Here is a 13,108-nt window from a genome sequence, read left to right as displayed (position 1 = left end):
TGTATTAGAGGTTACCCTGCTCACTAATATTTGAAAAGTATTTACTAACAGCTAAGCTTCACTTTATCTTGCTGACCGTGTTAAGGAGTAATCTAGGGTAGTTAGTACGTGGGATAAATCGTACTACAGTTTTTTTTTCCCACCGCTTTCCTACGTAGGTAATCCGTACTGTACTAATGGATGTATATTTGCCACCGGTCTCGTGTATGACCGAGGGAAACAACTCCCCTTGCTTTTCGCGGGCGGTTGCTGGCATCCTGTTCAGACTTGGAAGTCTGAAAAGGATCCCAGTTCCGAGAGACAGGTGATGCACCAGGTAACACCCAATGAAACCCGTTCTAGATGCAGGTTTCATTCCAGTGAGGAGTCGCAGTACGGATCCGTAATCTACATTGTCTATCCCAGTCCTGTTGGGGATCAGCAGTGTAGCACAGCACGTCATCCAATAGTTAGCATTCGTTGGACCCCTTGACGATCTCGACAACCAGGCTCGCCACTAGCGAACTTGCTTTTCCCGCGAATCGCAATTGTATCCGCAGGCATGTTTCCCAGGTTATCGTTCAGGCTCCCAGTACACTTAAAGGGTCACTGTAGTTCCTGACGTTACTCCGTCCGGGAAGAGGATAGTTCTCCCAAGTTGTGAGCTCAGCCTGTTAAATCCAGCCACAAATACGGATTTCTGGTGATACGGACGCAAAGTGTTCTGTGGCCTGTGCAATTGAAGGTGGTTGGCAAGCCACTCAATTTTCTCTCTCAGCGCGGGAGTCAGGCCATTCTGCTTGGACGGGCATTCTATTCAAGCAGTAACACTAAAACATAAGCTTGTATGATATCGACAGACAGGACAAAGAAATATGAAATATGGGCAATAACAAAAGTTAACTATCATGCTAAGCTTTTCAAGTTGTCGGCCGTCATTTATCCTTTACGCTTGCCGTTTTTACATGGGGATCTGCGGAGACGGGAAACAAAGATCCATGATTGGAAGTGGGCATCGAGGGTGGCTCAACACAGGAGACGACACCCGCCGGCAAAGCGGTGGGGTTCTTTCCCCCAAACGAAAGCGAAATTCAGCAATCTCGCACGGCCAAGCTCCGCTACCCGCATCTTTATGTCTGAGCACATTGTGACGGCTCATTGAACAGAACCCGTGCTACCATGACTTGAAAGAGTGTGTCCCAAGCTGCAGACATAGCAATTGATCATTCGGGAGAAAGGACCTCAGCTGCTCAGTAGTCTAGACCTCCTTCCCCTCTGGAGTACCCGACATCTAGATGGGAGTTAGGTGCGTCTACCGAAACTTTAGCTCTTAGCTAATGAAGGTTGGGAGCTTGTCAAGTGCTTGCATCCTGGGAACTCTTAGCATCATCGCCTGGCCAGCCAATCAGCCGAGGCGCTTGTACCTGCTGTGCTCCAAATGAGGCAACTCATCCTAGCGACCATTTCGCGCCACCCCTGCCATGAAAGGCGGCGCGGTGCATCTCTACATTTACCTTTTGCGCTAAACCAAATTCAGGTTAGATAAGGCACCTAGGCCTCCTGCCAAGCCAAGGTACGTACACTCCCCCAGTCCAGGGTCAGTTCATTTCCCATTGATATTCTCCCCCCGCCCTTCTCTCCAATCTCATTCCTGCTGCTTCGTGGTTCTCTCGAATTGAGCGATCCATCGACTAACGGTAGCTTATTATTGTTCGCCGTCCCTACGATCTCGTCGTCTTCTTCTCTAAACCCTATGCTGGATTGTTAGTCGCGAGCCCTGTCTCCCAATCTCTCCCGACTGGGCAGGCGAAAAGGGGTTCTTTGTTTCTTACCGCCCTCTCCCCGTTGGCTGGTCCCGTGTGCCGTATCGAGCACTCGATTTCAGGTCAGTAACCCGCAGCCGCTGCAACTGCAACCTGGCTCTCCTTCCTTTTCACGGGCTGGCCAGTCCATCCTACGGCCCTCTTGCCGTCTTGCCGGCCGAGACATGTTGGGCAATTCACCCCGTTTTCGCATGGGTAAACTAACACACCTACCAGTCAGGCCACACGAGGAACATCCCACGTCATTTCATACATCTCCACCACCGCCAGCCTTCTTGAACATCGTACCGGCTTTGATCGACCGTATTTTTTACGCTTCTTTTACCAACACGACATCTCCTAGATAAATAACTTGGACCTTACTCCCGACATGGCCACTGTTGTTGTCGATGAGAAAATGGGTGCAACCCACCCTACCGACGACGGGGTCGCTCCCCAGACTTGGTCATTCGACGAACAGAACCGTCCCAACGAGAAGACCTTGACCAGGACGTCGGAGATTTCGACTCCCTCGACGGTTCATCAGACCAATCCCTTCGACAACGACATCGAGGCAATGGTTTCCTCTGGCGAACCGATGATTAGAAAATCCACCCAGTGTATAAGAGGAGGCGCTGATTGCCAAGTCTGGCCCGGCCAAGATCACTGGAAGCGGAAGGCCAAAGCAGCCAAACGGGAACGCCGCGCCTGCAACTGCCTAGCACACCTCAGCAGACGGAACCGTATCATCGTCAAGATCCTTATCGGCCTTCTCATCGTTGGCATCGCCGTCGGCGTCGGTTTCGGAGTGAGCAAGCCCCTCGGGGCAGGCATTTGGCACGACAATAAATAGACGGGCTCGGACAACTGATGGAAGACACCAATCGGCCACACACCATCAAACCCTTGTCAGAAGGCATCCGTGCGAATGAAGGAATACAGGGCTGGCATTCGCATCCGCCCAACATGACGCACTCAGCATGCTTGGATTCGGGCTTCTCCATCGACCATTCACCAACGACGGCCGTACAGCATCCGTCAGGTTCATACGACAAACCCCCACATTGGCACTTCGATTCTCTGTGTATATATCTACAGCTTGCATTGCAGTTTCCAAGGCAGCGGCGTTTTTTCCGCATCCAGGTGCGAGCCCACCGAACCAGGGTCGGCGTCGGGAGTTACCTATTTTATTTGTCTTGGTGTTATCCATCGGCTTGCGCATCCATGGGACGGTTACGTTCTGTTACAAGGGGGAACTTTCTAAGCATCAAGAATATTCTTTCTCGCGCGAGGCGAGGATGGTTAGTAGTGAGTGGATTGAAGAGGTCTGGGAAGTTTCTGGTGGTACCTGGACCACGGCATGGATTAGGAAGGCTTGAGAAGCTAGACCCGGTCATCATAGAAGGGATATGAATCAAAGGTCACCGAAGATCTCGGCTCGCCAGAGTACAGGGATCACCCACTACCTTGTCCCTCCTTTTTTGCTCCTTTTCCGTTCATTCGGTGATATCAAGTTGTTTGGCTATCAGAAGACTACTAACCTGGTTTCCAGGAGGCCAGAGCCAGCCGGCCATCCTTCCAATACAATGATTCTACAAGCGTACATTTGAATAATGTGGTGTAGACCACTACATCACCCCTGTGGATTCGAGGCCGGCTCCAAAAAGAAGTCGAGGGATTGTACTACAGTAGTCCCGGCATAAACACGATGACTACTTTTGGGCTAAAGATATGATGCAACATTGGATCTCAATGTCCCAATGTTTCACATGCATTGGCTTCGAGCACAAGGTTGACTATCGCCCTGCCATGCTAACTTGCTATGCAACTTAGCCGACTCAAGTGTGGCAAGCCGCTCCTCTTGTTCTCCTTCCAACTCGGACTGAACCACTTTTGTATCGGCTTGCTGCATGTGCAACTCGTGCGAAGTCTCAGGGTGGCTAACGATCGCCAGTCAGTGTCACTTCAAAGATGGGACTAAAGTTGCAGTTTGATAGCACAACAATGCTGCCAGACAAGGAAAGACTGCTTACCTAGTTCCAGCCCTCCTTCCCGCCCATCGCCTCACCCGCAACCATGTACCTCCAATCACAACCCAATACATGGGAGGTATTTCGCAAGGCCGCGCCTCGGGGTCCGCTCCGGGGTCTGCCCCTTTGTGGTGTTATGTTGCCCACGGAGCACGATATCGTCGTCACGGGTCAATCCCCTGATTCGCTCCTTCCACACCTCCCGCTCCCTCTCCCGCTCCTGCTTCTCCCTCTCCTCCGGCGAGACGCGGTGCCCCAAGTCCACCTCCTCCATCCCCTCGGCGTCGCTCCACTCCGTCCTGGTGTCGCTCGCCCTACGCGCGCCGTACCCGTGGCAGAACGGCCCGGGCGACACCGCTCTCGGCTTCGGCGGGCTCGGCTTCGGCGGCGCAAACGGGTTGCCCACCCTGCGCTGGCCCTGCCCGCCTTCTGTCCCGGATACCGCGCTGCTCCCTCCGGCTCCGGTTGTGGCTCCTGCAGCGGCTCCGGCTCCGCGACCTCGGCTCCCTCCCGCCAATGTACTCCCTAGCTTCCTTCCATGCCGCGTCGTCCCGAAAACCCTACTCGGCGCCGCGACCGCCGGCGGCGCTGAGGGCCGCGGGGGGGTGATGGCGGCAGTACCACCATCCGCCCCCGGCACGGCAGCAGCGGCAGCGGTCTCGTTCGCAGGGGGGGGTGGGAACAGCTCCTCGGTCTGGGCAACGGCCTCGCGCCAGGGGAACCAGACGCGCTCGTGGCGGCGCAGGTGGGCCAGCTCGACGTCGCCCCCCTGCTGGCCGTTCTGCTGCTGCTGCTGCTGCTGGAGTTGCTGGAGCCGCCTCCTCCGCCGCCGCTTCGTCAGCAGGACCGAGGCCGTGGCGACGGCGGCGAAGACGAGGGGGACGAGGCCGACGATCACGTATGCTGGGGTCCAGTTCTCGCTGGTTGGGGGGTGGTCGGGACTGTCGGGTGCGGTTTGCATGGTCTCCTCTGCCTGGGTGTTTTGTTGGATGTGGTTGTGGTGGGGTGTGGGGAGGCAGGTTGTGAGATGAGGTGAGGTGAGGTGAAGTGAGGCGAGTGTTTTGTTGATATGGTGTGAGAGATGTCAGTGGCTCGTCCTCGGTGGAGATTTGCAACCACTAGGTGTTGAACGTGAGATCTGCTTTTCTTCTTCTTTTTGTATGGGTGAGAACGTGTTGGCTTACGACGGTATCTCGTGGAGTTGTATGGGTTGTTTGCAAGTCTGGCTTGCCCGCGAAAAGAGTCACTTTCCCTCCGCGAGTCGGCCGTAGGAAAGGTCTGTAAGTTACACGTGCCCTACTCCTAGTCTTGTCTTCTCGGGGTGTTCGAGAATCTGGGCCAAATTTCCACGAGTATCTCTGATGAAGTGGGCCGTTTATTGTTATAAGTGCCTCGTTGCCACTTTCCATGGTGGTAAATAATCCTTCTTTTCCATCACGAGCTGTCTACTCTCTAACAATGCCCTTGTATGATGAGTTGTGTTTGTACAGAGCATGTCTGAGGGCGCGACAAGGGCATTGTTCCCCAGACAAAAACTCGATCAGTCAGTCAATGTGACGGGAACAAGGCATCTGAGAGCTAGGTTAAGCGGGTAGTTTGACAAAGAAGGCAAACAAGTCAAGGTAGATACCTCGCTGGATTTCTACCTAATCAAACCGCCTGCCATATCTCGTGTAATATCACAAGCGGGAGGTTACATAGGAGTCGAGGTTCGCTATCACAGTTGGGCAGCTCGAAATCAATTAGTAAACCCTCTTCCTATTCATCGTTGAGTCACTATTAATCAAGATCACCAAGTCACTCATGTACCCTTACGAAATCTCCTCCATCACTCAGTTCATTTCCAACTACTTTACTTGCCTATGCTTTTCAGGATAAATCCTAGGCGTATCTTCTCTTCTCAGACTTGATCAGCCGCGTCCCCTCCCGGATTCCCGCCCCTATTCTCCTCCTTGCTCAGAGTTCGGTAGAATAAGCATTGGATACCTGCGAAGACAATCACCAGGAGGACGAGAAGGATTATTGGGACGCCGACTGCGACTACTGTCTTCATCTCGAGGTTTGTGATGCTTCTTAATGCCACGCAAGGGTCCTGCAATTACCTGGAGCACACGCTCGCCCTCCTTCCTAGGTTTGATAGCAAGACTAAGGAGATGACTTGCTTGACGTCCTTCGGTGGGCCAAATAAGAACCTGATATCCAGTACCTCGAGCTTTATATATCTGACATGTCGCTTGCCAGAAAGCTGTCGTGTGCGCTGACCCGTGTTGTGGAGAGACAGGGCAACAAAGAAGAGTTTCGCGCACAATGCAGAATCGCGGTAACAGGTTGCTCTGTTTTGTGTTAGTTCTCCTCAACACATCTGCCCGTATCTGCACATCAAAACTGAAGACATTTGTTACTGTATCCTGGAAGCAGGAGATATGCCATCGTTTGGACAACCACACAGGAACTACCTAAAATAGAAACTGCCCGGGACGAGTTATAAAGGAAACTTGAAAGTGCCACACCTGAGATACAGTAGAAAGTAAAGTTGAGATACTCTGAGGCTGGTTATTAGATATCAGATTTGCCGATGCTTGAAAAGCGATGCCCTTCACCTCCGTCACTGGCGTGTATTGCTTTGCTTGTAGATGCTGTCTTTTGGTGACATATGCAAATCCAACTGAGGATATCGGTCTCTCTTCCAGTACACAAGAATGACCGCTCTCGCACCATTATCGATGTTCCACGGCATTCTTAAGACGATCAACGACAAGGTATCAATTGCCAAGTTCGAAATACGGGAATCCCCCACGTCAACTCGCCCACGCGCCACCTACCTACACGCCAACCGCCTACACCCCGACTCACCACCAGAACTCCACACCAGATGCGCAACTCCTCACAGATCAGACAACCCTTCTAGTCTTCCCAGTCTCCACCTCGTAGACCCAACCGCTAAGGGTGACGCTCTCCGGCACTAGCTTGGTCGACTTGAGGAAGTCAACGTCCTTCCTGACCGCCTCCTCGAGATCCGGGAACGGCAAGAAATCCAAGTTCTGAGACTTGAGTTCAGCCTCCGCGTCGGGGCTGCGAATGTCTTCTTTCAGTTCTGCATCCTAGCTTCGAACAGGGAGGAAAGCTCCATCCACCCATCCATCCATACGCACGAACAAGAAAAAAAAAGGGGTGAGGGACGGGAAAAGTGAGGGAAGACTCACCCGAGATTCTTCCCCACAAGGCCATAAGCGTCCTCGTTATTGAAGGTTAGCATCCCGCACCCGGTATGCTTGACGAGTACAATCTCCTCCGTGCCGAGGAGCTGTTCCGAGATGATGATGCTGCGGAGGGCGTCGACGGCGGACGCGCCGGCCTGAAGCGGGTCGTTGTAAAGTCAGCCCCTCCCTTTCTTCTTCTTCTGTTCTTCTTCTCTCTGTCTCTCTCTCACCCCATCTCCCCCTATTTGCTTCTCATACCACACAACTGCATGTTTTTCAACTTCTTTTTCACTTGACCCCACATACGTTGCGGATGACGTGCGCGTCGCCCAGCTCGATCCCGAACGCGGACGCGGGATCGATGCGCGCGTCCATGCAGGTCAGGACTAGGTACTTTCTGGCCGGTGGCAGGGCCAGGTGGCCCTTGGTGAAGCCGGAGCTGTACTTCTCCGAGGCGGCCTCGACATTCGTCTGGATGACAGACATGTTTGGAGGGTGTGTGGTTTCAACGATATGGGTTGGTTGGGTATGGATGGGGATGTAGATGGGTAAGGGCTACTTTATATCTTCGGCAAAAAAGGGGCGAGGGAGACGTAGTGTGCGTTAGTGATAGATTGGAGTCTACAAGACTGCCGGCTGCTCATCGAAGCTGGGGATGGGCTTGTTAGATATACATTTCCGACAGATGGGAATCCGCTCTCATCTTGATGGGCAATTGCCCTCGTCAATGACAATGGGAATCCCCCATCTCCAACCCCGCACGACGAGTCGGGCAGCCCCTGATCTAGAGTAGTAGCTGAGATGGCGTGCTCGACCCCAAGCAGCCCTCCTAGCTAATGAAAGCCGATTCCGATGGCAACAAACAGCCACCATGTCCCATCATGAGAAGATCGGCTGCAGCTGCAGGGCGTCCTGCATGTCTGTGCGGGTTGGGGGAAAAGCGCCAAGACGTTGCCCAATGCCGGGAATGGGAGGATCCGAGAGAAAGCCGGCTAGTCCTAGCTGAATCGAGCTCCAAGAGGCAGCCTTGCCTTTAAGTATATTGGGATTGTGTGTCGAACCCGGCAATGGCGGCCGGTCTGCTTGCGCCGATTGTGACGAATCAATCTTGCAACTTGAGTGAGCTTACCTGCAACATGCGGTATCCTGGCTCGGAGCACCTGCCTAGACGCCGGCGATATCACAGCGGTTGCCGTCCGCGATGATGACGCGATGGAACTGCAGAACCAACCACAAACCAACGTGCTGATCACAAGGCGACGATCTCAGGAGAGGGCAGGAAGCCACGAGCACGGGCACGAGCACGACCAAGAAGCACTTTTGTATCCCTACTGCCCATTGCTAGGGCGGTGCACCAAGGCAGGCAAAGTGAAGGCGCAATGACACAAGTGCACCCTTGAGTGGTGCTGTCCATCGAATGAAATTGCACGAAGACCACTCCCAATCCGGTCGGGAAGCAGCCATTTGATACCTCGTAGCATCGTGAGTTGAGCAGGCGCTGGTGGTGGCGATCCAGCCCTCTTGAAGAAAATGGGGTCCCTACCCACAGGCCCCAGGATGAATATAACTTGCCGTAAACCAAAACCACTCATCTTTTCGACGCAGAACCTTCACCCCTCCCTCCCTCCCTCCCTCGCCAGCTCAGAAGACGGTCCCGTCACTGTCGATCAGAATCGGCGGTTCCTTGGTATTCGGTCGGCTGACCTCGGCGATTTCCCGGCCACTCTGAGAAACGTACGTTAGCCATCTAGCTCTCACCACAATACCGAGGGGGAATGGGGAGGCGGGGATCTCACCTTCCAGCTCCCGGCCTCAAGGACCTGTGCCAAGCTCAACTCGTTACCGGCAAGTTCAGTCCGCAGCACGCTGTTCAGCTCGGAGCAGAGCCGGTCCAAGAAGCCGACGGTGACGCCCCTCCACTCGACGATGACATCGTCGCCCGGCTCGAACATGGGCGCGACCTCGACGGCCCTGACTCCCGTCCGCTGGCAGTACTCGTTGTAGTGCCGCAGGCCTCTCTCCTCATCCGCCTTCTTCAGCGTCAGCACGCCCAGGTCGATGAACAGGCCGCCGTTGCGGTACTCGGGCAGGCCCGTGAGCAGCTCCTGGCCTGCGAAGTGGATCTTCATGATGCTCTGCATGGGCTGCATGAGCGAATAGGTGAGCCACTGGGTGAGCTTGTGGAAGGGCAGGATGCTCTCCCACGGCGCAACGCCGTTTGACTGTCCGGACGTATTCGGGAAGGGGGCGAAGGTAGGGCTCGACTGGGAGTGGGCCACTTGTGGCATGGAGTTGCACGGCCATGCGTCCCCTAGGGAAACGCCGTTGATAGCCGTCCGGGAAGCCGGCCAGATTGGTCCGAGACCATCCATGAGGACGCTCCAGAGGACGGTAATCGGAACTATCAACATGCTTGACGCTTGTGTTGAGGGATGAGAGAGAATGTGGTCTGGAAACCGTAAGCATTATAACAGTCTTTCGAGAATAGCTCCAAGGAAATCATACCGAGCATGTTTCCGGGTCTGCCGTCCTCGCCGAAGAGGTCCTTCTTCTCATCCAAGGCCTTGCTCAATCGCACGAGGAGCTGACAGCGGCCGTCCAGGCCGGCCATTTCGCTGCCCGGTTTTGACTGGAACCCTTGTGCGAGCTTCTCGACGGTAAGCTGGCTTAAACCTTCCTTGTCGACCTGAAGTCGGTTGCTCTTATTTCCCGAGAAAAGGCCCTGGGTTTATGGGTCAGCATATAGGCCACACTCCGAGCCGGTATGAGCCCGCCTTGATGCAAGGCCACTTACAGTCTTGAACATCTCCAAGCTCGCAACAGCGATGCCCTCGGAGCGTCTGTAGATCCTGCCGTTTTCCGTGCTCTTATAGCTCCAGTGCGTACCGGCCCCGGCGTCAAGCAGGACGCTGACGAGAAACAAATCGATCATACGCTTGCACTTCTCCGTATTGTCCACGTTCTCGGGGAAGGTGGATAGGAGGTGAGCGATACGATCCCGACCGCCGACTGCGAAGTGTTGATGCCGGCCATGAGGGGGAATGCTGGCAAACGGGGCATCGTAATCTCTCTACTTTGGTCAGTATGGATTTTCGCTGTCCCATGTTCCCTCCCATAGCCACAGGGGGGGATTGGATATCACGCCCTGCCACCGCCCTACCTTTATGATATTGGCGACGAAGGTGATCACATCGCCGAACTTCTCCATGTCCACATCAAAGTGTTTCAGATCGTTCCGCAGGGCCTTGTCGGTCACGATCTTGCATCGTTCCCGCACGGCTGGCAGGCTGCGGAGGTAACTGGCCGGGTCCAGCTGCGGATCGGGGGGCTTGGGGAGGTCCATCTTGGGCATGTGGTGGGCGGGGGAGAAAGGGGTGAGCGGTGTGCCTGGGCCGCTGGTGCCGCCCGAGGTTCGGTTTAGGATCTGGAGGTGGGTTGTCGTCGCCGCGGGGGACTGGAGGGAGGAGGTGCCCGATTTTAGGGATGCGTTGGACTGTGATGTTGATAACGACGGTTTGGTGGCCCTGGCGGCCTTATCTTTCCGAGAGAACAGACCCATTGCAGCTTAGGTAGTGCCAATTGGCAGCGGACGCGGTTGACAGCGGTAACCAGCGGCTGAGAGGAGCCGAGTCGAACCAAGGCTGTTTGTTAACAGCTGCTAATGAACGAATGAACGAACGGCAAGAGAGAGCAAACAAGGCACTGGGATGGAGAAGGGGGAAAGAAAGGATAGTCAATGGCATCGAGGATGAACGGACGATACCACAAAGTTAGGCAGGTAGTAAGTACTAGGTAGGTACAGACGTACATACAAACAAATAATAAAGGAGGGCCAACGGGTACTCTCCCGTTCCCCGGATCTACTTCATAATATACCTAGAATCCGACCTAGACAAATCAAATCATATGCAGGGCCGCCTGTTTCTCCTGTCTCCTCAAAGGGGGGCAAGTTATTAAGGCCTTGCATAGGTTTGGTGGGTGCCACTTGTGGCCCCTGCCATTGAGCGATATGTAACTACACTGCCCTCGCCGGGCCGCTATTGCTTGGGACTGATCCTTGGGTTACTGAGGAGATCGATGGACTACGGCACGTTTCCTGGCCTTCTGGCCCGCTGCGAAACAAAAACTCCAAAAATCCAGCTTTCCAAGGGCCACGCTTCTGGGAAACTGGGTCCCCCCGTCAGCGGAAAGGATCCCAGTTGGTTCCCAGGAGAGCTCAAGTACGTGCACATGGGTACGCTACTATAGGATATGCAAGGTACAGCCGGCTAGTGCACAATTGGTTCCCAAGAGGAGAGAGGATCCTCCCGATGGAACGCTGTTGCGACTGCGACTTGCGAGAGCACCCGAACATCCTTCCTGAACTAGTGTCGAGTAGCCGAGGGAGTGGACCTGATTGCTACCGTCAAGAATCTTTTTTGCTTTTGGGCGCCCGAGAGAAGGGAGGTTACGGGTCGGGTCTTGACAGATTGCTTGAGCCTTCCATGTCGGCACGCCGCCACCATGACCAACCAGCTTGAGTAAGGCGGAAGCGAACCAGAAGACGAAGGGCCATCAGACGAGGAGGGCCCATCAGCCGGACCATGGGCGCTAACAAGACCTTAGCTTGCGGGCTATTCACTTCCATGTTCACCATCGTGCTTTGACTTCTTCAATCCGCCATCATCCTCGCTCCCCCCCCCTTCCCAGGCGTCTTTTAGTCTTTCCCAGACGCCTGGTTGACCACCCCATCCATGTCTCGCTTCTCTCGCCCCGCCCCGAATCACGCGAGCCGCCGCCCGCCGAACCATCCCCCTCCACTCGTGGGAGACTACACTAGACCCAAATCGCTTCCACCACCGAGACCAGGACCAATATCTCTCCGTCGCGGTTACGTGCTACCACGGGCGCAAGTGGATGGGCAGTGGCTATTTCTGGGCCGTTTCTCGACGGCGCCATGCGTGCAGCATGCATGCGTCATGGGGGGTGCGGAATGTTTTTCGCATCGTACTATGGCACAGACGTATATAAGGGTAACTACCTACCTATGGAACATGTATGCATCTCCAGCTGCCATCGTACGTGGGTTGGGCTGTGTACAGGTACCTAGTGGTTGGTCAAAACAGTCCGTCGACGCCACAGATACTCGCCAGAATGTCGTCGAAGGTATGTCAACTAAACTCCGAACAGTGCAAGACTAGGTATCTTGCGCGCATCTCGGAGAGTCACGCTACTAGGAGATGGCCATCGTACTCCGTACAATGGGATCTCTTGCTTTTTTTTAGGTTTCTCTCCCACCCACTACAAGTACCAGCATGATGCTGGCAAGTTGTCAGAACCTTCCTGATAACAGGGATTCCCCTGCTCCAGCTCGAAAGCCCCTCATGCCGGGGGAAAGACTCTCCTAATAAAGCTGCAAGGAACGAACCCAGCCGAAAGAGATAGATGGCCGGGCAATGATCAATGATGAGAGCAACCGCCCCCTCCCCCCCCCCCTCCCCTTTTTTTCTTTTCCGTAAGTCTTTCGTTTCATTGTTTGCATTGCCAATGTTGCGGACCCAAGACGAATAGAAGCCATCTCGTCAAGAACCATTCTTGTTCCCGATTGTTCAAAATCCCCACGGCGCGTCGTCGTTGCGAGCTACGCCATAAACGAACCACCCTCCCACGCCTAGACCGCAAACCGGCAGCTTGGCAAACGAGTTTCCCCCTGACGGCCGCCGCTGCGGCGGGGCTGCCCGGCAATCTTTCCAAGTTCTGTCATGTCGTCCTGTCTGTGCCCCAAACTCAACCTTGGTTCAACAGCAAACATACATACCTTGCAAAACATTCGGCGTGCGAATCTCTGGTGAACCTTGCACCTTAAAGTGGGAGATGGTATATAGAAGTTGCCGGAAAGGTACCGAAAGGGCGGTTGAGACTGCCCAAGGGTGTGATTGTTCAGGTTGTCTGTGGCTGGAAGGAAAGGACTCGTCCGACATCCCAAATACGTGTAATAACAATCTCACCAAATATATCAAATCAAAATCTGGAGACTTAAGCAAAGCCCTGGGCTTTACAGGAGCCTGTGTACTCCTCCTCCCTTCCATCTTGAAACTCCCACCCTCTAAATACAATG

At 54.3% G+C, this 13,108-nt stretch overlaps 4 protein-coding genes across 4 annotated transcripts; 1 reads left to right on the top strand and 3 right to left on the bottom strand.

Moving 5' to 3' along the window:
- Positions 1-2,172: 2,172 nt before the first annotated feature.
- Positions 2,173-2,634, top strand: QBC33DRAFT_560163 (uncharacterized protein; the record flags this gene model as incomplete). Its single annotated transcript, XM_060430035.1, has 1 exon — positions 2,173-2,634. The coding sequence occupies one exon, from the start codon at positions 2,173-2,175 to the stop codon at positions 2,632-2,634; it is 462 nt and encodes a 153-aa protein (XP_060282471.1).
- Positions 2,635-3,869: 1,235 nt separating this feature from the next.
- On the bottom strand, positions 3,870-5,203 carry QBC33DRAFT_570967 (uncharacterized protein; the record flags this gene model as incomplete). The annotated part of the gene is made up of 1 exon (XM_060430587.1): positions 3,870-5,203. The coding sequence occupies exon 1, from the start codon at positions 4,770-4,772 to the stop codon at positions 3,870-3,872; it is 903 nt and encodes a 300-aa protein (XP_060282470.1). The 5' UTR covers positions 4,773-5,203.
- A 1,111-nt stretch (positions 5,204-6,314) lies between these two features.
- Positions 6,315-7,497, bottom strand: QBC33DRAFT_589327 (carbonic anhydrase; the record flags this gene model as incomplete). The annotated part of the gene is made up of 3 exons (XM_060431578.1): positions 6,315-6,883; positions 7,015-7,166; positions 7,318-7,497. The coding sequence occupies 3 exons, from the start codon at positions 7,495-7,497 to the stop codon at positions 6,703-6,705; spliced, it is 513 nt and encodes a 170-aa protein (XP_060282469.1). The 3' UTR covers positions 6,315-6,702.
- Positions 7,498-8,641: 1,144 nt separating this feature from the next.
- Positions 8,642-10,904, bottom strand: QBC33DRAFT_542332 (uncharacterized protein). Its single transcript, XM_060428256.1, has 5 exons — positions 10,172-10,904; positions 9,806-10,081; positions 9,517-9,733; positions 8,808-9,460; positions 8,642-8,736 (listed from the first exon to the last, which is right to left on the bottom strand). Exons 1-5 carry the CDS (start codon positions 10,568-10,570, stop codon positions 8,653-8,655), a joined length of 1,629 nt encoding a protein of 542 aa, XP_060282468.1. The 5' UTR covers positions 10,571-10,904; the 3' UTR covers positions 8,642-8,652.
- Positions 10,905-13,108: the final 2,204 nt, after the last annotated feature.

Source organism: Phialemonium atrogriseum (genome assembly GCF_030411735.1).
Source record: "Phialemonium atrogriseum strain 8032-3 unplaced genomic scaffold QBC33scaffold_16, whole genome shotgun sequence".
NCBI classification, from domain to species: domain Eukaryota; kingdom Fungi; phylum Ascomycota; class Sordariomycetes; order Cephalothecales; family Cephalothecaceae; genus Phialemonium; species Phialemonium atrogriseum.
Note: the sequence above shows the minus strand (reverse complement) of the source record. Positions and strands in the feature narration are given on the sequence as shown.

Bases quoted from the DNA above. Each gene is read 5' to 3' on its own strand.
- QBC33DRAFT_542332 (XM_060428256.1), bottom strand. From the start codon at position 10,570: ATGGGTCTGTTCTCTCGGAAAGATAAGGCCGCCAGGGCCACCAAACCG. The intron at 9,461-9,516 runs GTATGATTTCCT...TACGGTTTCCAG, and splicing joins CAGACCCGGAAACATGCTCG to ACCACATTCTCTCTCATCCC. The intron at 8,737-8,807 runs GTGAGATCCCCG...TACGTTTCTCAG, and splicing joins TTGAGGCCGGGAGCTGGAAG to AGTGGCCGGGAAATCGCCGA.